The sequence below is a fragment of the Xyrauchen texanus genome, chromosome 44 (assembly GCF_025860055.1).
Source record: "Xyrauchen texanus isolate HMW12.3.18 chromosome 44, RBS_HiC_50CHRs, whole genome shotgun sequence".
Classification (NCBI taxonomy): Eukaryota; Metazoa; Chordata; class Actinopteri; order Cypriniformes; family Catostomidae; genus Xyrauchen; species Xyrauchen texanus.
The window spans coordinates 21,494,989-21,521,874 of NC_068319.1; the positions used below are offsets into that span (position 1 = coordinate 21,494,989).

The following is a 26,886-nucleotide window of genomic DNA, read 5'->3' on the forward strand; positions in this document are numbered from 1 at the left end:
ATTTGTTCAGTTTAAAATGTAAAATGTGACCAAAATGAATCTTTTCTTAATGTACATAGTTAGAAGGTCCCTTGTATAATTAACAGCATTAGCTGGGAGATCATTTCTTTCATTTGTAAACAAAAGGGACATTATAACTGAAATGTACCCATATGATTCGATATTGTATTGTGTATTTTTTTTTTATAATGTACTATATTTATTTAGCAGACCCTTTTATCCAGAGTGTTTTATGGTGCTTCATAAGTGGGTCCTTTATATATATATATATATATATATATATATATATATATATATATATATATATATATATATATATATATATACATATATATATATATATATATATATATATATATATTTAATTTGTTTTACTTTACATACAGTCGATCATAAAGTAGTGTAAAAAGTTTTCTTCGGATTAACACAGTATCTGGTTCTAAAATTGAGCTTAGGTCTCATTTTGATCCCGTTACCAGTATCAGTCCACTTTTCATTTACACTATTATTTTTTTGTAACCCAGACCACTACATTCATCACCAGTTCTTCTTTATCTTCTTATTTTTATAATAATAATAATAATAATAATAATAATAATGAATAAGCTAAATAATAATGCAACTAAATTATAATAAAAATTGTATTTATAAAATGTATTTATTAATAATAATAATTAAACAAAATAAGTAATACTAATAAATAAACACAATTAATAATAAAATAATAATAGAAAACTAAATAATAAAAACTTGATTAATAATAATAATTAATAATTACTAATAATCCAAATAAATAAACACAAAATTATAATACAAATAATAACTAACATTTAATACAAATTACTGAATAATAATAATAATAGGAGTAGTAAAAATAAAGCAATATTTAATAATCACTTAGTAATTAATAATAATATTTATAAATTAACACAATGATAATAAAACTACATAATAATAATAACAACTAATATTTATTCAAATTATTTATTAATAATAATAATAAATAATAACACATTGATTGTTTCTCATATGTGAAAACACCCTTAAGGTACACTCATTACAGAGGGTACAATGGTATTTTTGGATCAACTCTTGTGGGATTTGAACCTACAACCCTGTGGTGACCAGCCCAGATTTTTCACCACTAGGCTACACCTCCAAAAATGCATATTACAAATAAAGTCTTTGAGGGCTCTTACCAAGACAGCAGTGAGTTTAGATAGTCCGGTGTGGTTGGATCTGGACTCAAGGGCGGGGACGTGACGTAGGCGGCAGCCTTGGCCCAGTTCTTGCTCCAGTAGTGTGATCCGTCTGTGCCAAGACTTGCTGTGATTGGCTCTCCATACACAACGGTACCTAAATGGTTCAATGATCCTGAATTACTAACAGCATATATAATTTTACTGTAATAACCTTGCCTAATTCTGAGGCCTGACCAGCATGATGTCATTTCTTGTTGTCTAGCCAAGAACAGTCAAAGTGTGCTGTATATTGTGTTGGACTGCAGTGCATCACTGCTCATAAAACCTGCACTGAAAAAAAAATTTGTCATTTCAATTTAGAAAATGCACTTCATGTGGTAATATCCAAATTAACTGGTTTTGTTGAAATGAAAGTAAGTGTTTAAGATCCTGAATATAACTGAATTTAATCAACCTGAAATAGTAAGGTTTTACTAAGGCATAAATTTCAGTAGATACAATTAGATTTGCCCTGTAAAATTTGACCTTGTATAACCTGATATGTCTTGTAAGCTCGAATCACATTTTGACTTTAATGTAAGTTTATATGCCCGTTGAACACTTTTCTTCTGTAGGCTGCAAAAGGAAGGTTGAAAAAAAGCTCCCCATTCATTTGTATGGTATCTGCAAATGGGACTAAGGGCGCCTACACACCAGAGTTAATGCTGCGTCAGAGAATGCTGCGAATGCATTGATTTCAAAGGGGATGGTGCATTGGAAGGATGGACACATCATGATATATGAATGAACCCACCTGCAAACAGTCATATAACCAAAAACATCTAGGTTACGTATGTAACCTCCGTTCCCCGATGGAGGGAACGAGACGTTGTGTCAGAGAAGCGACACTAGGGGTCTCTCTTGAGCGCCGATATTCACCTCTGGACTATGAAAAAAGGCCAATGAGAGTTGGCAACCAGTATTTGCATGTCCCGCCCCAGGACATACGGGTATTTAAGCAGCGCATATACGGGAGTTCATTCAGGATTTTTCTGAGGAGCCGGAAATGGTCCGGCCACAACAGTGGCTCGGCTCAGCGACGTGGCAGGGGAGACACAACGTCTCGTTCCCTCCATCGGGGAACGGAGGTTACATACGTAACCTAGACGTTCCCCTTCTGTCGCCCTCTCCACGTTGTGTCAGAGAAGCGACACTAGGGGTCCACTTATAAAAGTGCCATGCGCTGAGCCGTGTACGTGAACCGCTGATACAGGAGCGAGCAGGTATTCTTACGTGCAGGACGACCAACTGTATCAGGCTGCACGTACCCTTCCACAATGCCCCATTTACGCCATCAGGATTCCTTATCGTTACCCTGGAGGGGGGAACAAGGTGCTGGCTGCCAACCTGGGAATGGGCCAAGCCTGGCCTCTTTTCTCTCTATGTTTCTCGCAGAGATCAACTAAGGCCGGGACCCTTACACGCATTGACGGAAGGGGGTCTTAGACCTTATTCAGGGCGGAGAAGACCCTGCGGAGGCCATGCCTACCCGAGAGGGGAGGCAAGTTTAAGTGGCAAAACCATCAGAGCCTCAGCCTCATAGAGGGGGGAACATACAGCAAGGCAACCGAGGCAGCCGTGACTGCCTAAGGGAAACACGGGAGTCCGCTCGCCAGAGGGGACAGAACCGTGGTGTTACACACAGGGGAAGTCCGAAGGAGGCCTTACCTGTGGAGCACCTATACCAGTACAGGGTAGCTTGCGGTACCCTCAGTGGCTTGGGTCGGCGAGTTCCTCTGCTGAACTGCGACCCACGAGGGCTAGGGAGGAATCAACCAGTGTCCCAAACCTGAGATCTCCTGGGAATGAAGGCGCACTGTTTCCCCTGGTAAGGGGGAAGGGCGCTAGGTGCAAGCGATTCACCCGGTCAGATCATGGGCATGCTATCGAGTTCTACGGGCTCGGTACCTGAGAAAGCATGGGACGATACTGACTCAACTCGGAGATTGTAGAATCTCACAAAAGTGTTAGGTGTTGCCCAGCCCGCTGCTCTACAAATGTCTGCTAGGGCAGTGCCCCTAGCCAGTGCCCATGAGGACGCAACACCCCTGGTGGAGTGAGCTCGGACCCGCAAGGGGGGGGGCACGGCCTGGGTGTGATAAGCCATGGGAAATGGCGTCGATAACCCAGCGTTCCCTTTCTGCTGTCCCCCAAAGCAGATGAAGAGCTGCTCAGAGCGTCTGGTGCTCTGTGTGCGGTCCAGATAAATACGTAAAGCACGTACTGGACACAGCAGTGAAAGGGCTGGGTCTGCCTCCTCCCGGGGCAGCGCTTGCAGGTTCACCACCTGATCCCTGAAGGGCGTGGTAGGAACCTTGGGCACATAGCCCGATCGCGGTCTTAGGCGAACTCCAGGCAAGCGTCGCTAACAGAGAATGCATGCAGGTCCCTGACCCTCTTGATGGAAGCGAGCGCGATCAGCAGGGCAGTCTTGAGAGAGAGGGCCCTGGGTCCAACTGAATCAAGCGGCTCGAAGGGGGGGTCTCTAGAGTCCCGTAAGGACGACCGAGAGATCCCAGGAGGGGAACAGGTTAGGCCGGGAGGGAGTTATCCTCCGGGCACCTTTTAGGAACCTGACGATTAAGTCGTGCTTACCAAGAGACTTGCCGTCTACCGTGTCGTGGTGGGCCGTGATAGCGGCGACATACACCTTGAGGGTGGAGGGGGACAGCCTCCTCTCCAGCCTCTCCTGAAGAAACACGAGCACTGACCTAACTGCGCACTTCTGCGGGTCTTCGGCTCGGGAAGAACACCAGTCCGCGAACAGACACCACTTTAGAGCATAGAGATGCCTGGTAGAGGGGGCTCTGGCTTGATTGATTGTATCTATGACGGTCGGTGGTAGGCCGGCTAGATCTTCCGCATCCCGTCCAAGGGCCAGACGTGGAGGTTCCAGAGGTCTGGGTGCGGGTGCCAGAGCGTGCCCCGTCCCTGAGAAAGAAGGTCCTTCCTCAGGGGAATTCGCCAGGGAGGGGCTGTTGTGAGGAGCGTGAGGTCCGAAAACCAAGTCCGGGTGGGCCAGTAAGGGGCTACCAGAATGACTTGCTCCTTGTCCTCCCTGACCTTGCATAGCACCTGTGCAAGAAGGCTCACTGGGGGAAATGCGTACTTGCGCAGCCACGCCGGCCAGCCGTGTGGCAACGCGTCTGCCCCGAGGGGAGCCTCTGTCCGGGCATACCAGAGCGGGCAGTGGGAGGTTTCTTGGGAGGCAAACAGGTCTACCTGAGCCTCGCCGAACCGGTCCCAAATCAGCTGGACCGACTGGGGGTGGAGCCTCCACTCTCCGCCAGGCAAGCTTTGTCTTGACAGCGCGTCCAATATCACACTGAGGTTGCAGGGATGTGAGTGGCGTGCAGTTACTTTAGTCGCTGCTGACTCCAAAAGGAGGAGACGACGGGCGAGCTGTGACATGTGGAGGGAGCGTACTCCGCCTTGGCGGTTTATGTAGGCTACAACCGTGGTGCTGTCTGTCCTGACTAGGACGTGTTTGTTCCGAATTAACGGAAGAAACTTCTGCAGGGCCAGAAAAACAGCCAGAAGCTCTAGGCAGTTGATGTGCCAGTGCAGCAGGCCTCGGTTCCACCGGCCTGCGGCTGCGCGCCCGTTGCACACGGCGCCCCAACCCAGTTTGGAGGCGTCGGTTGTGACCAGAACGTGTCGGGACACCTGCTGCAAGGGTACTCCTGCCCTTAGAAGGCAGAGGTCTGTCCAGGGTTTGAAGGTTTGGCGGCAGGCAGAGGTAACTTTTACGTTGTGCGTGCCGGGGCGCCATGCTCGTCCGGAGCCAGTGCTGAAGTGGTCTCATATGCATCAACCCCAGCGGCACGGCCGCCGCGGAGGATGCCATATGCCCCAGGAGCTGTTGGAAACGTTTTAGCGGGACCACGGCGCCTGGCTTGAAGGAAGCGAGGCATTTCAGCACTGACTGAGCACGCTCGTTGGAGAGGCGTGCTGTCATTGGGACTGAGTCTAACTCCAGACCGAGAAAAGAGATGCTCTGGACCGGGGAGAGCTTGCTCTTTTCCCAGTTGACCTGAAGCCCCAAACGGCTGAGGTGGCTGAGCACCTGGTCTCTGTGTGCGCATAGTAACTCTCTACTGGGAGTGGGCCAGTATGAGCCAGTCATCGAGGTAATTGAGTATGTGTATGCCGGCGACTTTTGTGAAGACGCGAGGGGACAGAGACAGGCCGAAGGGGAGGACTTTGTACTGATGCGCCTGGCCGTCGAACGCGAACCTTAGGAAGGGTCGATGTCGAGGGCGAATTGAGATGTGGAAGTATGCGTCCTTCAGGTCTACCGCTGCGAACCAATCTAGATGCCGGACGCCAGATAGAATTTGTTTCCGGGTGAGCATTTTGAACGGGAGTTTGGACAAGGTCCGATTGAAAACTCGCAGGTCCAAGATCGGTCGTAAGCTGCCGCCTTTCTTGGGTACAACGAAGTAAGGGCTGTAGAAACCCTTCTTCGTTTCGGTTGGAGGGACAGGCTCTATCGTGTCCTTTAATAGAAGGGAGGCAATTTCTTCACACAGGGAATGGGCATGTTGGCCATGTACTACGGAAAAATGAAAGCCCACAAAGGAGGGCGGAGACCTGGCAAATTGAATTGCGTAACCGAGTCGAATGGTCCGGTGCAGCCAGCGTGACGGGTCGGGCAGTGAAAGCCACGCCTCTAAACTTCGTGCTAGGGGCACCAAGGGGACGAGTTTTTTGGACGTACCCGGTGGGGCTTCGCAGCGGTGCGGAACAGGTAACGCGGCGTCGGGAGGCAACGTGGCGTCCCGAGGCTCTGGTGCTGAGAATAAACTCAAAGCACTTACCTTGCTCCGCGCATCCGGCAGGGGGCGGGTTCGTGACTGAGGAGGTCTGATGTTGGAGTCCTCTGGACTCGTCTGAACCGGCCGGCCGGGGAACAGTCGTGGGGCTGAAGGCGGGGACACTGCGTCCATGGAGCAGGGACTGTTGAGGCCTGAAAGCAGAGTGCCGTGAGAACGGCATTTGCGAGCCAGGTGACCCCAGAGACAACAAGGAAATAGCTCTATAGAGTGTAAAGAATTTAACAAAAAATTCTCCTCCCGGCCCTCCACCAGAGAACGGAGTGGTCTTACCAGCTCCGGAGCTAACGTCTCGGTCTCTGGGTCTGTCATCTCAGGAGCGCCTGGGAGCCTTCTGGGTCCTCAAGGGGGTCCGTGAGACGATGGGCCTCCAACTTCTGCGGGGAGCTCAACGCTGGGGCTGAGAGCTGGGCCCACTCACTTGTTAGTTGAGGCGGAGCACCACTTTCTTTCTTTCTTGAAAGCCGCAGGAGGACGCCCTCGGCGAGCAGACAGGGCATGGCCCCTTGTGGCAGGTTTGCGGCAGGACAGGATGCTCTTTTTTTGCTTGAAAATAGCCTTCATCTGTTCCTTCACCGAGGACTGCTGGGTGAAGTCGTAAAGTGGTGTTGCCGAATGGACGGAGCTGGGAGATGGGGGCGTTTGAGAAAGCGTGCTTTGTCTGCCTCCCGTACTGCCTGTCCATCGTTGCGTTTCTGGACCACGGAGTGGCCATCGCCTGTTTGAGTGCAGTTCCTGCAGCACGTCAAGAACAGGACCACCCACGTGCAGATTTGAAGTGCCCTGGCCCGGTGGACTTGCAGGAGGGGGCCATGGCATGCAGGGGGGAGCGATCTGGGACCGTTCTACCACCGAGGGTAGCGAGATGTCATGCACGTGGGGGGGGGCGCAGCTGTGAGCGGCGCACATGCCCACGGAACCAATTAAGCCCGGGGAAGCATAGTGGACCTTCTTGCGTCAGGCTCAGACTGGGCGGAGACCCGAAGGTGGCGGCCCAGGCGAGTTATCCGCATCCGACGCCGCTGTTACGCTCACCGATGCAGCGGTGATGTCATCATCCAATGCCGGGGAGCTCGAGGGACCGGATGGTAAGCGGACCGCACTAATCCTGAGCTCGGGGGAAGCAGGCAAGCGTGCCGGGGAGGCGGGAGGTTTTAGAGGGGATTTACCCAGCGAAAGCGTCCCCTAATTCTCCCCAGATCGTTCTCAATCGCCCGCGGCGCCTGCCTCAATCCCGTAGGAAGGAGGCGAGGCGCGGGGGGTGGCCAAAATGGCTCTCTCTCACTACAAGAGAAAGCAGAGATCGCAACGCTGCCGCGGTTATGTTCCCACACTGAAAACATAACCCATTGGACAGAATGCTCATCCCGAGCTCAGACGGAAACAAGCAAGCGTGCCGGGGAGGCAGGGGGTTTCGAGGGGGTTCACCCGGCGAAATGGAGCCCGTCACTGTCCCCAGATCGTTTTCATCGCCCGCGGCACCTGCCTCATTCCCGTAGGAAGGAGGCGAGGCACGGGGGGCGGCTGAAGCGGCTTTTTCTCACTACAAGAAAAAGCCTACGACCGCAATGCTGTCATGGCTATGTTCTCATACTGAAAACATAAACCATTCATAAAAACGCTGCCTGCGTGTGATCGCAACCCAGGAATGCAAGGCAGTTTTTATGGCCATCAGAGGTGGGGAGAATCAACGCATCCAGAAACTACACAGAGGCGGAAAATCGTCTTTAAAAAGATGCGTCCTGAGAAGGACGTTCAATGCCGCAGTGTTTTGCTCTTTTAGAGCGAAATTCACTCTTTTAGAATAACTCTTTCGAGTTGTCTGCGCTGTCGAAGCGCCCAGGGGCAAGAATGCACAGCCGTGCACGAATGAGAAAGCCGCTGTTATGCGCCGTCAGATCCAACAGCATGCAGAGCGTCAGAGGATTAAACAGGAACTTGGTGTGTAACTCGCAGCAGACTGCATGCACGACCATCGGCTCCGAAGAAATTTTCTGAATGAACTCCCGTATTTGCGCCGCTTAAATACCCGTATCTCCGGGGGTGGGACATGCAAATACTGGTTGCCAACTCTCATTGGCCTTTTTTCATAGCCCAGAGGTGAATATCGGCGCTCAAGAGAGACCCCTAGTGTCGCTTCTCTGAAACAACGTGGAGAGAGCGACAGAAGGGGAACCCTTTATAAGGGAGAAATAAAACACAAAAACTGAGCATCTAACACAAAAGGGCCAGTCTTAGCCAAACACGGCAGATAAATGAAATTACCCTTAAAAGGGAAAAACTGAGAAGATAAAACAAACTAGTACCAACTGACACAAACCAGACCGACCAACACAGGACAGAGCACAACAGAGGAAATAAATAGAGAAGAAAATAAGGAGGGTAACAAGGGAAGGCAGGTGTAACTGATACAAGACAAATGAGGGGGTGGGGTTTCACTCAACACTGAAATGACACATTGAGTGCACAAAGCAATGAAAAACCAACAAAGCCAAAAAAAGGGAGACACATATAAATGTCAGGATCCAGCCACAAGTCAACAGAAGTGGCAGTATCCTGACAGGACAGGGAAAACGCAAGGGTTTCCGATAGTGAAGCTCCGTCGTGCGACCAAAGTTGAGGACATTTCAAATTTTGCTGCAACGCACTCTGGTGTAAGCATCCGTTGACCAATGAGAATCTCAGAGAGGCGGGTCTAGCTATACTGTGAAATCGAGAAAACATGGCGGACAAGCTCAAGCATGCTGTGTATTCATTCCCTGTCCTCTATTATCCTTCTCTGTCAGGCTAAAAAGATAGTAATTGTGGAGAGAGAGCCTGGAGAAGAATTTCAGTGTTTACTGGTACATTGTCAGAAATATATATTTGATATATAATAGCCATCTCTATTCGTGACCACCTCTACCCTATGTTGTGCACACCTTCCAAACGGACCTGTGATCTGTGAGTTGTGCTTTTAAAAGCTCAACTGCATCTCAACGTGGTGCTCATGGCGTGAGATACTTAAAAAACAATGAGACACATCGCAACACTCAAATACGTCCATCTAGCACGTGACCGTCTCGGGTTTTGATCTCACCTTTCTTCCTGGCCTGGGCGATGACATCAGCGGCACTCTTGCTCATCACCTTGGTGATGTAAAGAGGACAGTTGGTCTGATTGGCCACTGTTACAGAACGGTTTACTGCCTCCGCCTCCACCTAATCAATCGAGAAATCCATCCATTACAAACATTTTCTCTATTAAAGAGGAATGAAAAGGACAGTCTCTTTTTGTTGGGAAATTGAAAATGTATTTTCTCAGAAATCATTGCCATCTCCCAACCTCTTCTGGCCGGCTGAGGACATGTCCCTCTGGTCCAGTGATACCCAACTCAAGGATCCTGCCCTGTTCCTGTTGATGGCAAAAAAGTTTGAAGAGAAAATAGGAGGGAAGGGAAGATAATAGTAAGATGAGAGGGACCAATTTTGAAATAATTATGTCATAGACTCACTGTATACTTTATCTAAAAAAATGACACATTTTATCCTCGCAGTCAAACTTGGTCCTCAGTGCAAAGAGTTTTCTTATCTTCGGAAATGATCATGATAAATAATACACATAATCATGGTCCAAAAGTCAGCTGCAATTAATTATATTGACCTCATGTAGGAATATTTGCTTTGGTTTCATTTGCCAATATAAAGTCTGAGTGTTCATTGTAGAACACATGTTTTCATTTAACATCTCCAAACAGTTTATTGTTGATATTGACTGTGAGTATTTGGAGCTCAGTGACGAACTATGTAACCTCTGAATATCTCACCTCGGCTATGATATCTCCATTCTCAGCATGAACCTGAGCAATGGCCCCAAGATCCCGAATGACACTTAACACTTCATAGATCTGCACAGAAACACAAACACGTTAACACACACTTGAGAATTTAGCAAGGAATGCCAAAAATTGTGTACGTATTCTTAAACTTAATCAGCGGCAAATTCCAAGCATCATTCGTTTATGATAATACTCTTTTTGTAGAAAACACTGTGTTTCATACTTTTATGTAAAACCGGACCACAAGGTCAAAAAAAAGGAGAAAAAAAAAAAGACACAAACAACACAAAAAGAATTAAAAAATTTTATATGTGTCTTGGTGCTTCTATATTTCCCCACAAAAAATAAAATGAAAAAAATAATAAAAAATAAATAAATAAATACAAATATATATATATATATATATATATATATATATATATATATATATATATATATATATATATTAGGGCTGTCGATTCAGTGCGATTAATTGTACAAAAAATAATGCATTAAAACATTTTACGTAATTAATTGCATGCCCCCGGACCATAATAAGGAAGATTCCTCAGAAATGCAAGCTTGTAGTACCACCTGTTTACTCCAGAGGGCAGTAAGTGAAGTTTCAGCTGTATGAGCAACACACAGTTTATACAGTGAAGAACACTTCAGTAGGCAGAACAACACAAACATGAGATACGTTCTTGCGTTCAAAACACTTGAAGGAGCACAAATGCGAACTTAGGGATCTCAAGATGTGTTTAAGATTGAGAATTAAACTATATTTAACTTGACACAGTGACCTAAACATTCTATGTTTATGAGACCTGAGACACAACACAAGCATGTCTGAAGCAGGTGTAAATTGGCAGGTCCTTAGACAAGCCCTCATAATGAATATCAAACTGATTGGCAAATTCATTTGTGAAATGATTATTGTGAACTGTATGCCAATGATTGACTTATGATCAATAATATAGTAGTAAACATTGTATTCTAAAGCCGCTTTTTGAATGGTCTTATCAATGATTAACTCTTCTGCCACAAGAATGTAATGCATTTTAATTATCTAAATATTTTTTATTTTTTATATATATCATTTTTAAATATTTAAAGATAACTATGTATAATTATACATCAATATAGATATGTATAATCATTATATATTAAATTATTGTTATATGAGGGTCTTTCTCAGCAAATATTTGTATATGCAATTAATTAATCGGAAAACCATGTAATTAATTAATCAATTGACAGCCCTAATATATATACATGCAATATTTTTTTCTCCAATTTTTTATTATCTGTAGAAAAAAGATCTCTCTTTTTTTATTTGCTGTTACCAATTAAATTAGATCAGCCATAGTATGTATTATGGCAAGAATAACATTTTAGGAAATATAACATATGTTACTAATACATTTTTATAAACTAAATTAATTACAAAAGCATTTTTTGGCATTACTTTTTTAATGTCATTTGCATTTTTGTCACTTTCAATTTACGTAGGTATAGCTGCAGGCCAGAGATCTCTAAATGGGGCAGAATCTCCAAAAGAGGGTGGGGTTACTCCAGAAGGGGGCAGGGTTACTCAAAAGGTGGTATCACTTCCACTCACGGTTAAGGTAAGGTAAAGGGTTCAGTTAGGGGCTCAGCATATCTTTGCTGGTGGTTTGGAGCTCTTGCCCCTTTTTGGAGCTCTTCCTACAGCTACATCCTTCTCCTTTTGGTGGCAGTTTTCCTCTGAGCCCTTATAAAAGACCCTAGTATAGATGGTAATACAACAGAACTTCAGAGAATACCATTGTACTATTGCACTATGTATTACTATGTCCAAAATAAAGGTCATAAGCAAGTTGTTTTTTATTTTTTATGTCAAGCGTGTTCAATATACATTGCAAAAGACGTACGAGACAAGCGGTGGGTACTACTCAACATTAGGTATGTAACCTGAAGTAGGTCAGGGAGGAATTCATACCTGGGAATCAGTGAGCTGAAAGACATCTTTGTAAGCCAGGTAGACAAGGAAAGAGTTAATTCCTGCAGACAAAGATGGGGTATGAAATTACATGAGAAATGAGGGAGTCTATGAGACATTAGGAGAAACAGCACAGCAGCAAAATTCCTGACCGATGGAGTAAACTCTAATTCTGGTCGGTTTGTACAGCCAATAAAGATGTTCACATAGGTGGTTTACCATGGTCTTTGACGAGTGCCTCCATCTCCTCCTGGATGCCCTTATGCCATTCGGTGATGTCCACGTGAAGGGAGTAATCACAGCATGCTTTGCTGTCTGCCCATTCACGCCACTGATTGAACGCAGAGATCAGACCCATCCCGGGTTCAGGCACCACGTGGTCAACTGTTTACATAAACAAAGTGGTTAGGTAGATATTGAGAAGCTTCTACACATTTAAGGTGTAGTTCCTCAAAAAATGATAATTACTCTCCCTCATATTGTTCTAAACCTGTATGACTTCCATACAAAGAAAGTGAATTGGGACCGAGGCAAACATTCTGCCTAAAATCTCCTATTGTGTTCCACGAAAGAAGGAAAGTCATATTGGTTTGGAACAACTGAAAACCTATAAAAACAAACTACCATATGTTTTTTATTGAAAATAGTGGTTGCTAGGTGGTTGCTTACTGGCCCAAGTCAAAAGAGCCCACCCTCAAGTCTCAAGTACACACATACTGATCATGGTGGTTCCGCCAGCCAGGGCGGCACGAGTGCCTTGGTAGAAGTCATCAGCTGCAGTCATGCCCCTGTCGGGCATCTGGAAGCGTGTATGCACATCAATGCCACCTGGCATCACCATGCGCCCATGAGCATCAATGGTTTTCACACCACCAGGTACTATCAGATTTTCTCCAATTTGTCTGTAAAGCACAAAGGAAGACCAGAGTGAGATGTGAGAGGATCTCTTGGAACTTTAACTGAATACCCCTGAAATAGATTTTAAATAAATGTGTGTTATGTAATCAAATCCTGTCATCTCTTAAACCTACTTGATCAAGCCATCCTCCATATAGATGTCGGCACAGAACGACTGATCATCGTTCACAATCTTAGCCCCTTTAATCAGAAGGCGGTCACTCTGCAGAGAGAGATAAAGACAGTGTTAGCATCATGTTCACATCATATTGAAGTATGCATGCTGCAGACGATGTCTATACACATTTACACAGCACTTTAAACTGTTCCAAGGTGATGATGGTGTAAGAAGGTGTAATTACACATACAATCAAGAATAGTATGCAAAAAAAAAACATTTGTATGCAGGGCTGCAACCACCATTCAGATTAGAGGTCAACAGATATCGTTTTTTGTTGATTACATTTGGTTCCCCCTAATCTTGAATATGTGGTTTCAGTCTCATTTTCCAGTATAGGAGAATGGTACTGAAAAGTAACACATTTACAAATTAAACTGGAACAAAAAAAACAAGCTTATGAGTTTTTACGAACCAGTATATCATCAGCCACATTCTTAATAAGGAGCATCAGTGAATTCTCTGGCCTTCACAATTATAAACAAACATTTACCTTGGATCATTTATCTGTCAATGCATGCTCTACAATGTGCTCAGCTAAAGCGTGATATAATGTGTTCCAAAAGATACTGCTTCAATCAACAATTTGAGTTTAAATTGGTCCTTCATTCATGAGTGTAATATTTTGAAGGCTAATGTGTTCATATACACTGTACAAAGTGGTGACCTGCAATTGTTACCTAGAGGATCTATTTTTACTAGAGCTGCCAGAATAAATAATGAATAAATCAGGTTTTCAAAAAACCTTTGTAATGTGTCCACCCGGAGTCATTACACTGACACACACTTCACAACACACAAACAACAGTTCTTCCCTGTCAGTGATAAAATGATGAAGAAAGGAACTCTTAACACTATTTGATGTACAAAACAAGCCCAGATGGGTCTTGTGATAGAAATAAAGAGTTTTTCAGCCTAAGTAAGGCACTTTGTTTCACAGATGCACGTCAAGTCTTAACTATCACTAAAATTCTGCAAGTGCTTTTTATGTGGAGTTCAAAGTGGGCTTGATGTGAATCATGAACGCAGCTTCACGATTGCTGTAGGGAAGTGGATAGTCACAGTCTACTGGCAGATTAATATTGTGGACGATAAGAGTTTAAGAGATGTAATGCCCATTCCAATTAAAATGCAACCTATGAGGAGACTAGTTCTTTCAATTAGTCAAACTACCACTTTTAATGTTGGTGCTATTTTAGTGCATTTCTATCTTTATACTGAATGTTATAAAAGCACTGTATTATACATGTTGTTTTGTTTACTTTCCTAAGATGAAAATAAATGTATTTGTATAGGAAATATAGTATCAAATTACAGCGATTAATTGTGATTACAAAACATTATGTGATTAATTTTGATAAAAACTTTTAATCGACTGACAACACTAGTTTTTATCTGATCTAATACTTTAAATCTGTTTTGTTGGTGTAACCTAATGATGATTCAGATATGTTCAATATTATTTTTGACTTGAATCAAACCAGTTTATTTTTATGGATCACATTTTTAGGTTAAAAACAACTTTCAGAGGAGTATTGTCTATTTTCTCCATATGCTGTTCCAAAGGTATTTATTCCTCAGTTAATATTGATATCTGTCTGTAGTCAATCAAAAATAGGGTGAATTCACATCATTCAGACAAATGACGTGAACAAATTTTGACAAATTACATCTCAAATATTTAATACACAAATCTCACTGAGCACGTTTACAGCCATGATCTACACTGATTATGCTTAGTAAGCAGACAGATGTGAAAGATGATGTAAGCACCTTCAACGATTTTTTATGTTATCGTGGTACAGTCATAAACGGTTTAAGCAAAAAAAGGAACGAGTCAGTTTACTTGCACTTGCTGATTACTCCCATAAATGTAAGCACAGCGTAGTTCTAGCGGGAAGACTAGCATCTGCACATCATCGCACCATTAGCGGGGTAACTCCCAGCCAATCACATGTAAGCCATTGCTTTATTAGTCTGCTCACAATCTATCACATTGCTGTTTCGGTGTGCTAACACGGCAACCTCGACCACCCCACCCCACCACCACTAGTTCAATCCTGCCTCCTATCTACGGCAGGATATGACTGTTCCGAGTACAACTTCTCCGGACCGCCAGATGAGGCCTACACCAAAGAGAGGCATTACCTTTCTGTTTAATATCCATCAAATAAATGTCATCTTAACATTTAACAAGTCTTCCTGATAGAAATAAGCTTATTTAAAAAAACTGACAAAGCAAGAAAAACACATTTACATGAGAATTGAAATAATCAAGTCATTCTCTGTTTTTGATGTCAAACCATTAAAAGACATGCGCACAAGACTTGCATACACTGGACAAGCCAGTAAGAATGCCAGTGAAGATGTTTACATGCAACACGAAATCGGGGTAGTGGGCAAAAATCTACCAGTGTCAATCGGTTTATTCTTAAGCCATTTATGACTGATAAAGGAAAGCGGTTTAATGACCACACAGATTGTCGGCTTATTTCGCATAATTGGTGTAAGAACGTGCATGTAAACATACTCATTGACACAGGTAGATTTTTTTTCAATTACCCAGATTTAGCGTACTTTCATGTTAACAACTTTACTGCATTCTTACCAGCTTATCGAAGTGTTGTGAGTATGATTGTTTTCATTTTGATGACAAAGCAGAGAAAATCCAATGATTTTAAATAACATTTCAACTTGGTTTCATTATGTTGTCATATTTCTTTAAACAAACTGATTTTTTATTTTTAGCAGCATATTGATGTGCATGTAAACGGGCTCAATCTCAAAAGGCACCCAATTTACTTGAATTCACCCTATACTTTGTACAATCGTTGATTTTAGCATATGCTACCGTTATCATAGCTGAATGGGAAATATCCTGCTTCCAAATCTCAAAGACTGCTGATCTTGGTGTACAGTATGATTAGAGACAACATTTTGATGGGTCGGCCCCCTCTCCCTCCGGCCCAGTGGGTAGACCAGGAATATTTACAGTAAATCCAGACCTGGAAGGCCACCATCCTGTAGTGTTAGGTCCGCCCCTGCTCTTACGCACCTGTCTGTAATTCTCAAGTGATCCTGAAGACATTGCATAGCTTGCTCATGTATGCTTGATAAGGATTGGAACTCAACTCTGCAGGATCATGGCCCCCTCATCCCAAGGCCTAGGACAATGTTCCCAGTTTTCCCCTTCCCAACGACAACCCTGATTAGGACTAAGTGTATAAGTGTTCAGGGTTTAACAGGATACTCAGTTGTGACTCATCTGCAACAATTTTCCATGCAATGAATGAATAGGGTGAAATTAGACTGTAGAACGTCTATCTTTCCCTACAGATCTTTGTATAAAGGGTAACACAGTTGGCTAGATACCCCAGGTATGGACACAGCAACCCAGGATTCTTTTTACATGCAAGGCCTCAGCAGAAATTTAATTGATCTGAAAGAGGAGCGGAGAAACAATTCTAGTCATGAGGCCTCTGCATCATAATGGGACAAAGGCGGCTCTGTCTCAGTTTCTGCCTCTTTGCGTGCTTGTTGGCAACCCAGCAACATGAGGCACTGGGTGGCTTCACAAACCCTGTCCTGATTAATTTACCAATAAAAGAAAATACTCCAGTGACCTGACATCTTCTACTATACATCGCAAGACTACATAAAAGTGAAAAACATGAAGACAAAACAACACAGATATGGTTTGACTGAAGACCAAATGGTGGTCCTTAGCTGAGGGGCTTCTGGGCAAGTGCAAGTGGTTTTGGCGGTCAGCCACATCGAACAGCTGCTTTATAACTTTCATTACATAACCGACAATCACTCTTATCTGTTTACTCAGCCTCTGTGTATCACTTGACCAACCTCAGCCACCAATTCCACCAAGTATTATGACATCATTAAACAGGTCTTAATTTGAGGAAGTTTGAAAAAGATTAACATACTACATGAAGTGGTTTCAGCCATACACTAGGATATATATTCCTGAGAGTCACAGACACACCAACCAATGCTAGGCTAAAGCATTATGACATCATCAAACAGGTCAAAATTTTAATTAGAGGAAGTTTGGAGGGGGAAAAAATATGCACTCCGTGCCTGGATTTTTGTTTATGTTGGAACTTTTCCAGAGAATCACAGTGCTGGATACTTAGCGCATGAGAACATAATGGGAACAGACGCTCACAGGAAGTCTAATGCTCGGCAGGTTTATTGCTTGGAACCACAGTTTGACCACTGCTTGCCATTAATGATGATGTATGTTAGAACATCAAGTCATCCGTCATTTATAACTGATTTGGGGTTTGGCACTTTTCTCCAAATCAGCAAGACAGGCTTGTCAAACATGCCTGTTACATGCTGTCTACAGTAAGTCATTTTTAACCTACACTGTAAAAACTGATAATCTGCAATTGTTACCAGTATTTCTATGTTTAGTTTTGTTCGTGTAACCTACTGTATTCCGGTTGATTCAGTGATGTTAAATACATTTATGATGTGAATCAAAAATTTTCTGCTGTGCACTAAAGAAGTACTCTAAATTAAAGTTATATACTGTCTCATGAACACTGGTGCGTAGCAATGATTTGAAAATTCGGACACGGTATAGACCTCATCAGCTTGGCTCATGAATAAAATAGAATATTCAAGGCACTTACAAAAGAAGTATATGGGGTCAATCAGTAACCGTTAAAATACTCACTATTTCAAAGTATAGCCACAAGACAAACAATATGTGTTAACATGATTTTATGTGATAAAATCCTTGTTTAGTCCTTGTTACTAACAATTTCTGTGTAATGTTATTGCCAATTTTACAACTTCGTTGGCATGATGATGTAATATCAACAAACCCTAAAATGACTGTAAAAAATTATGATTTAAACAACTTTAAAGCTCAAATAATACAAGTGTTTTAACAGAAGAATTATTGTAAGTGCTTTTATGGAAATATAAGCTTCACATTTCTGTCTTATAAACCCTTCAAATATTTGCTCCATTCACTTCCATTGTAAGTGAATCTCTGTAACTTCAATTTTTGCTTCTTTTTTTTTATGAAAAAGACGGACGGAGACTAAATAATTTTTTGTGGTAATCAACATTATGCCACAAATGCCGTTGACGGAGCTTAAATTTTATTGAACCCGGAATATTCCTTTAACACTGTTAAAGGTGGGTTGTAAAGGTAAACATTTTTTTAATATATGAAAAACTAATTTAGTTACATTAATGGTAATTAATTGTATTTCAGTTAAGTTTAGCTTATTTATGATAAAAAAAAATTGTAGCTTAAAAATTTACAGTTACTGTATGTTTAATTAGATTTTTTATTTCTGTTAGTGTTACCTTTTTAGTTTTCGCAGGGTGCGAAATACACATTGACTTTTGGGCTAGGGGAGTGACTTATAAAATAGCTTTGTTTGAGTAAGCAAGAGAGTAAAACGTGGGGGGTGCTTTTTAGAAAATCTCAACAAAAGAATTAACAATTTTTGTCAAATTTAATACATGCATAAAAACAGCATTAAAAAAATAACTGTGTTAAACAACATATTTAATTAATCACTTGATTTCAAATGAGACCCCACAATAATGTGCAAATAAGCTTCCAGAGTGTCTCCTGTTGCATTCAAGTGGTAATTCCCAGACCCCCGTAATTCGCATCATGAGATTTTGTTAACAATAATTACACTGGTATAAACATATCAGCCATAATGAGACTCACATTTGTGGCTTGTAGCAGGAAAGACCAATATAGTGATGCTAACTGAGTCATCCTATATTCATCCACACTCAAGGAATTATCTCGGGGGAAAAAAGAGCCTTGTTGACATACTGATCCAAGCTAACTGGCTTCCAGTCTCTAGATTAAAACTTCTTGCAATTCCATCCCTCAAACAGATTTTGTTGAGCCAGAATCTAGAGTTCAGACTGCAGCTTAATCCCCATATAATCCTCTTAAAAGAAAACTGAAAGTGTGTTTCCGAGTGTTTTTGGCCCTAGTGTGAATGCATGTTATTAGCCTGAATACTAGCAACTTAGACCACTATCTAGAGTTCTCTCCTTTAAGGGGCAAAAATAGCTCATTGCTAAGTCGTTATGAATAGGAAGAATCAAACACATTCCTGGCAGAGTGTTTGTTATGAATCAAAGCTGAGTTTGAGCACTGTTTGGGGGTGAAAATGAGACACAACAGCGGGTCAGTATAGCATTCTGAGATGGCTAACTGGGTTGCACTGGAGCTGCTGTGGTTGCCATGGTAAATCATGGCATTCTACACCATAGCAACTATCTGCACTAAAAATAAAAAAACAAAATAATATTTTTTATTCTGGGTTTTTAGCAATTCAGTCCACTGTCAGCCATCTTTGGAACGCTCACATCATGACAGTCATGCCAGTACAGCTCCTATCTACTTGAATGGAGAAAGACAAAAATCTACAAAACGGTCTGTCAAGATTACAATCAAATAATATATTTCAAATCAGCAATAAAATCAGACAACACTGGTATCATAAATTGTTCTTCTTTACTTCGGATTACACACACACACAAAATTGCTATTTTCCCGGCTTGAATAGTTAATGCGCATTCTCGAGTTGATTGACAGGAGATGACTGTATCTAAAAGGTGATTGGCTCATTTACCTGTAAGGTGGGACTTTCTTTCTACATCCGTTGACCATTGGCTAAGGTTGGGTGTTCCAATTTATCCCATTTATTTAAATTCAAGTGGCCCGTCTCTGCTAAATAGCCTCTGGTTCAATACAAGTTAAGCTTAATTGAAAGCATATGACAATGTTGATTATCACAAAAAATTATTTTTCCCTTTAATTCTTTAACAACATCAAAAATCTGGGTTACAGTAAGGTACTTACAATGGAAGTAAATGGGGCCAATGTTTGGGGGTTAAAGGCAAATATGTGAAGAAGTAGGGATTAAGGGTTTACAGTGTTACGTCGTCATGGTTACAAAGTTGTAAAATTGGATATAACTTTACACAGAAAAGGTTTGTAAGTGATTTTATCACAGTAAAATCACACAATTCATGTTTACACATTGTGGCTATACTTTTAAGAGTATTTTAATGTTTACGGATTGGCCCCATTCCCTTCCATTGTACTGTAATTGCCTCACTATAACTCATTTTTGTGGAAATCAATATTATGCTACAAATGCTGTTAATTGAGCTTAACTTGTATTGAACCTGGAATATTCCTTTAATAATGAATCTGATTGTTCCGAATCTAAATTGTGATTGGGTGAGCCAGGTTATAAATGCACACCTGTAACTGCAAATTCTATATTAATGCACAACTTTACAAAAGCCTAAATGTTAGGATAATTAACTATATTGCTTCAGAAGATTTTTAAAAACAATAAGCCCCTCAATTAACAGCATTTGTAGCATAATATTGATTACCACAAAAATAACTTTTGAATTGTCCCATGCTTTCCAGTGATTTTAATGCAAGTAAGGGATTTCACCTTTCTGCCAGGTTTTGCTTAACACTTTACCTGTGGTAAAATCACTGTAACCTACATCCTATCATGGATTATTGCTTTTTTATATGTATTTATTCATTTGAATCCTTTAACAGTAGGTCTAATGCAAATAAAATCTAAAAATTAAATCAAGAATGCAAAAGAACTATTATCGGCATTCTAAAAGTGATGAAAAAGTGGCTACACAACAATATCAGTAAGAGATTAATGCAATATCTATATAAAGATATCTGCAATAAAGTAAAATCAATAATGTATTCAATGAATTTATGAAAATAAAAACAGTTAACTGAAATCTGACCTCATGACTATGACTAAAAATGTATAGGCATGTGGTGAAGCTAACATACATCATTAATGAGGCCCAAGAAGGTGTCACTCTCCGCCGCCTGTCTGCGCAGCTGACCAATGCAGCTGGTCCAACCAATCCCACCCCATAAACCATTCCAGCAAACCGACATCAGACCAGTCAAGCGGCCATATGCTTGAGTGTGTAAAATATGTGTGTATTCAAACCACGGGAAATACAGTATCAACAAATCTAATAAACCTATAATGGTGGTGTCAAACCATATCTGTATAGGATATATGTGCGAACAGTTGCTCAGCCATTTCACTTGCTCTTAAATATTTGCCTTCTCTGCAACTCTTACCAAAATAAGTCACTGAATTGTTCTGAAGCTTTGGGTCTTTGCAGGTCTACTGTGTACAGTCCACTGCACATGAATTCCACTACATTACAGAGAGAACAGGGAGTGATGACAGAAGAAGCCAAGCTGTGAGTAACAGTGAGAATGGATGCAACTAGTAAAAATATCAACCAAGAGATCACGGCACTCAGAAGAAATTTGATGTCAATCGACAGATCTGTTTTCAAGTGTGAATTCCTTTTCGATTGTCTTTGATGTGGCATATATGCAATAGCCACTGTAATAGGAGTGTGGCACAGATATCTTTGGCTTACTCCAATAACTTCTGTCTATGCTGAGAGGTTTGACTTCCAATATGTCATTCTTCTTGAATATTTTCCCTTCTTATACCTTGTTTCCTCTCTGAATATTTTACGACTTGTTAGCTGCATTCTGAATCTTTTTTTTTTTCTGGTATGCAGTTCTGCATGTGCTGAGGATGAAGTCTTGGACTGGCCTGTCTCCAGCCTCTTAGATCAGTAAGAGTTGCTGGATGTGGTTTCCGTAACATGCTGGATGGAAACCACAACCCACCTACATCTTATTCAGCATATAGCTTAGATAATCTATTATCAAAAAATTTGAGAACCCCTGTCCTAAAGCGCTCCCCCACAGCTCCTTGCCTAAGCTGGAGTGAAAGTGCTCCCTTTGAAAAGAAACAATGGCACACCCACCACCAGCCAAGACAAGTAAGAGCTCCATTTAACTGTGCTATCAGCAGCATGCATTATTATACAAATAGTACCAAAGCTTTACGTAATTAGGAAGATTGTGATGTCACAAAGATAAGTTATAATCAAAGGAGTGGGGACGCATGGCAATATCTATACTATTGTAACTCCATGTACTGCTGAATGTTGCCATTGTTTATAGATATGGATTAATGTAATGCAGAACCACACAGGTTCACTTCCTCTACCATTTCCACTATACATTTCCAAGGTGTAGTGGGGTGTGGAAGGAAATTAGTTCATTTTCACACCGTTTGCTGATCTTATTTTCCATTATCCTGCACCGCTCCGTCATTTAGTCACAGTTCCTAACGGTTTCTGAGCGACTTTCCTGAAACCAGCCCATCGATGCGCCCTGGGCCCGATTTCAGACCACCAATTATTTTAAAGTATAACTGTCCTGCGTTACTGCGCCTGGGCGGAAATCCATCGCATAGCACTAGCAGTTCTTGAGCCGGACAGTTTAAACAAAGAGCGTCGCCGTGTCGACACAGCATTATGTCCAGAGCCATTCCGGTGCGTTTTGCCAGCATCATATACTAACAAACTGAGAATTTGGTGTTTCTTAAATGGTCTTTTTTATGCAAACTTTTGGCACGAGACATTCGCTATACATTGTAACTCTGAAAAGTAACACCTCATGTAGCCCTATAGCCTACACTGCAAGCGAGCGACAAATCTAGGCTCAGTATAATCTCTAAATAACGCAACCTATTACTATGTTGTCCACATGTAGCATGACGAAAACTTCATTTATGATAACGGAGCGGTTAGTTTTGTCGCTTCGCTTGACATGTAGATGGGGTGTGAATCTCATAAGGGACCGTTCACATCGAACACGTCATGGCGCTAAATCTGAATGAATAAATAAACAGGGCAAGAAAAGGCAAACGCGTACGCAGGTGTCTCGAAGCGCGTTTTTAACAGTTGGAGTGCTTTTAAATTTGACACGGTGTCTTAAAAAGGCGCCACTCCTTCGCGAGACGCGAAAAACAACAGAAAGACAAGGCGTAACGGTCGAGGACGATTTCGGTATGAACGGCCCCTAACAGTAGGCTACTAGAACACAATCCTGTGCTGCAGTACTGGACGAATTTTATAGTTTGACAACTGAATTCAGCTGAAGACATCAAGTCAGATGCACAGACGGGCTTCGAACACCTGATCAATTCTTTATAGCCTAATCTACGCGTTTCGCGGTGGTTTCGCAACTGTTGCAAAAAGGGTTTCAGGGTGTAGGAGCAGTGCAATGTCAAATACATAGATTGTCAAAACATCCAAGGTTTTAAATCTCTCTTAACACTCTTCATGCTCAGGAAATCATTAAAGAAGATATTCCATAACTCACGGTTATGCGTGGAATATTCTTCTTGCCCTGATAGCCAGACATCTTCGTTATGCTCTATTCCCTTTGATAAACCGTTATCACTGCAATAATGGATGCAAAGATCTGCTTTGGGAGGGGAAATGGCTTGTTTCAGGACAAGTCTGAAGTCCTAAAGAAATCGAGATGCCAATTGAGCAGGTAAAAGCGCTAGGAATGAAGGACAAAGGACCTGTGCCCAATATCTCCTCTCCCTTTCTCCACTGATGCACCAAGTCCACTCAGACTGTATGAGACGAAACGAGATTTTCATAGCGAAGAGCAGCGCGCATGCGCACAACCCCGCCCTGGACAGCATGCAGCTCCTCCCAGAGTCCTGATCCCGAGTCCAGAGAGGGCATGTTTCAGACAATGATTATATGTCACAAGATCACGAAGCTGATATAAAACAAATTGATAACAATAATAAATAAACTTGAATACAAGTGAATATTTAAATGAATTATAAAATGAATTATACTGAATATTTTAGTCATGCAAATCTAAACTGCATTTAAACCCTGCAATAAAATCCAAAACCCAAAAAAAAAAAAAATTCTGTGCACACAATTTTACTCACAATGAGCACCAAGATAACCAATACACTGAAAAAAATAATTGGTTTGACTTAATTACATGTCGGACGTCAGTTGATGAACAATGACAATGAGTTTGATATGCAATTAATAATAATGTTGGCTCTACTCAAATACTTTGTGTAGCATATATATATATATATATTTCTTTATTTATTTTTTGTATTGTGTGTAACAATTGTGTTGCTGCTAAGAGTTCACAGATGTCCAATCAGTTCTTATTCTAACAATCCTTCAGTATTTTCTACATGAGAAAAGCAATACACACTGATTTTTATGAAGAAAAATACCCAACCTGGACCTAACCATTTGCTCCACTGTTTTCCACAATGATAACCTCCAAAAAAATTAAACATGACAGAAACTCTTCTAAATTCCAACACAATAGCACATTAATAACTAACAAGTCTCCAGCTTGTTTCATTTTGTTTCATTTTATTCTCCCAATCAAGTCCCATGCAAATCATGCTGGGAACTGGAAATCCTCTGCCCGGTTTCAGCAATACTTTGATGCAACAAATATAATTCACACAGTCCCAACAAAACTGGATGAAGTAAACATACAGTAGATGGATTGTACATACTGAAATTAAGATAAGACCAAATGCGAAAGAATTAAGTTGCATTAGCTCATTTAAATCAAGTAGTACAAGCAGTAAAAATCACGTTGAGTGAACACTGTAACACTCAACTTGAATCAATTTGAACATTTAGCAATGTGATCATTTCCCTCTTTGATGTCTGTGTTGAATATCACTATAACATTACACAATTTAATTGTTCTTAACTGAAACATAAATGTATAAAGTTCATTTCAAGTAATATTTTCAATAGAGCTGCTTTCCCTTTTTTTCAGTGCAAATGTGAGAGTATGTGTGTGGACCTTGGAATTGTTGAATATTGGTTTTACACCCACAACTGCCTGCAACAAGCAAAACATTGTGGATTAACTGCCTAATATCATGTAAAACAGAAGGGCAAAATAAACCCAATAATCACTTAATGCAATCTTTTGCTTAAAACACTTGTATATACATAAATGCAAAGGCTATAGCTCAATTTACGTCTCCTGGCTTCATGTGGTCTCAATGCAGCAGACTTAAACATACTATTGATCTCTGCAGTCATTATAGACCATCAGGGAGGAAAAAGGCATAGCAATGGCCTTAAATCACACTTACCAAACACAGAACCACTTCCTGCTGCAGGGTGGGTGACAGCAGTTTTCTAGACCCTTGTATCGTGTTGCCATGCATGCAAGCTAGGAGCATCTACCCTGAATAACAACTTTTAAATAAATTGTACAGAGAATTAGAAAAAAAGACTTGCATAAAATGTGCCTTTTCTATGACAGTTTGTGGGAATGATAAGGGTAATTCTTAATATAAAAAGGAAAAATAGGCAGACTCTCATGGGCTTTTTTACAGTTTAAGAATTACGGCTCTTAAAGCCCTATTGGGGTGTACTTCAATCATCTGTAGCTATGGATACGGCATGGCAGAGACCAAGGCCCACACATTCAATCTCTTAGATTATTAGGCTCAAAGGAACAAGAACTAGTGGGTGAAAAATGAAGTACAGGTTTATCCGCAGGCTTCATTTAGTAGAGTTTTTACATTTTAAGTAGATCAGTAAACACAATCGGCAGGTCTACATTTTTTAACTTAATTTTAAATGTACAGAACTTGGCAAGGTATAATGACCACTGAAGTTCATTTTTGCATCCCTGACCTGAACAAGAGTTCACAAAAATGGTAGATAGTTTCTGACATGATTGTATTAATTTGCAAGAAGCCTGAAAATAAATTTACAGTATAATAGGTATACATTGGTGATGATGGAATGCTATCAAAAGGTAATACTTTGCGGTTCCTTTTACTGATATTTCATAGCAGGAAAGCACTTTCTGACCACTTGACCACTAGGTTGGTTGTATGATTATGCATCCTATATTTCTGTATTCATAGTTTCTATACGTATGATTAGAAGCCTTTTTTTTATTATTATTTAATCAACAAGCTTTTAGATCAAGGTACATTACAATACTCTATACGTTCATGAAAAACAAATCATGACAGTGCACTATCACAGGATCACTTACCTCGTCGTTTAGGTTCTGGAGAATCTCCTTACCAGCACTTCTTCTGATCTCCACCTTTCGTGGTTTGGAGATGTCCTTCTGCCTCTCTATCACTCGACCTTTACCTGAGGACAGCGAGTTAAAGTCCAGCGTCTTGTTATCTGCCGAACCCTCCACCGGGCAGAACATGCCACAGAATTTCTGGCGAGGATGGTTGGGACTGGAGCTCCCCATGTTCTGGAAGAAGGCAGGTACATCTCCGGTTGCAGACATTTCTCTTGCTGTTAGAGAACTGTGAGCAAAGGCATGTAAACCTCCGGTTAGAGCGCAGGGAAATGCTCTGTGTACATTAGAAATACCATTAGCTATATGGTCAGACGGTGTTTTTTATTTATTTTTATTTTTTTTATTTATTACCATTCAACCGTGCTCCTTCATTTGCTTTTGAAATGCCTTTTTTGAGAATAAATGCTTACTCATAGTCTATATAAACAATCTCCAATCTGTTGAAGAGATCAAAACCTTAAGAATTTGCGCAACAACAACAAAAAAATATAAATATATATTTTTTTTACATTTTATAACATTTGATACATTATTGGAGGAATAGTACAAACATTAGGCTATATCTAAAAGCGATGTCAGATAGCAGATTACAGATGATGTTACCGCTGATGTGAGACCGATGGGTGAGGTGACGCTCTGCTGTAGGAATGAGAAGAGAAACAGCGGAAGTGATGCGGTTTTTGGAGGGTTAAACATGTAATGTGTCCATATCTGAGAGCTCTTTTTTTCTCGGATGACTTGCCACTTAATGTCTATTGTGCTGTGCGATACCATTGTCGGCACAGACTACATGATTGGTGAACACGTTACGCGGTTAACGTGGCCGATATGCGAAGAGCCAAATATGTATAATAGGTTTTCTATTGTATGATCACCTAACAATTTTTATGTTCTTTATTTTCTTTTCTGGATTCATGAAGAATTGTTACTCTTTGAG

The 26,886-nt window shown here is 41.4% G+C and overlaps 1 protein-coding gene across 2 annotated transcripts in view; it reads right to left on the reverse strand.

Annotated features, from left to right (window-relative positions):
- The window catches only part of dpysl2b (dihydropyrimidinase like 2b), a 34,469-nt gene extending 8,311 nt beyond the window's left edge, over positions 1-26,158 (reverse strand). The window contains exons 1-9 of one of the 2 annotated variants that reach the window (XM_052117583.1): positions 25,905-26,158; positions 12,885-12,973; positions 12,571-12,755; positions 12,073-12,237; positions 11,854-11,915; positions 9,882-9,962; positions 9,401-9,469; positions 9,156-9,276; positions 1,200-1,356 (exon numbers count right to left, since the gene is read on the reverse strand). In XM_052117583.1, coding sequence (XP_051973543.1) covers positions 1,200-1,356; positions 9,156-9,276; positions 9,401-9,469; positions 9,882-9,962; positions 11,854-11,915; positions 12,073-12,237; positions 12,571-12,755; positions 12,885-12,973; positions 25,905-26,156 — 1,181 coding nt within the window. In that variant the 5' untranslated portion in view covers positions 26,157-26,158. Of the gene's footprint in view, positions 1-1,199; positions 1,357-9,155; positions 9,277-9,400; positions 9,470-9,881; positions 9,963-11,853; positions 11,916-12,072; positions 12,238-12,570; positions 12,756-12,884; positions 12,974-23,192; positions 23,480-25,904 lie in introns of those variants that run through there. The other variant, XM_052117584.1, reaches the window with a different exon arrangement.
- Positions 26,159-26,886: the final 728 nt, after the last annotated feature.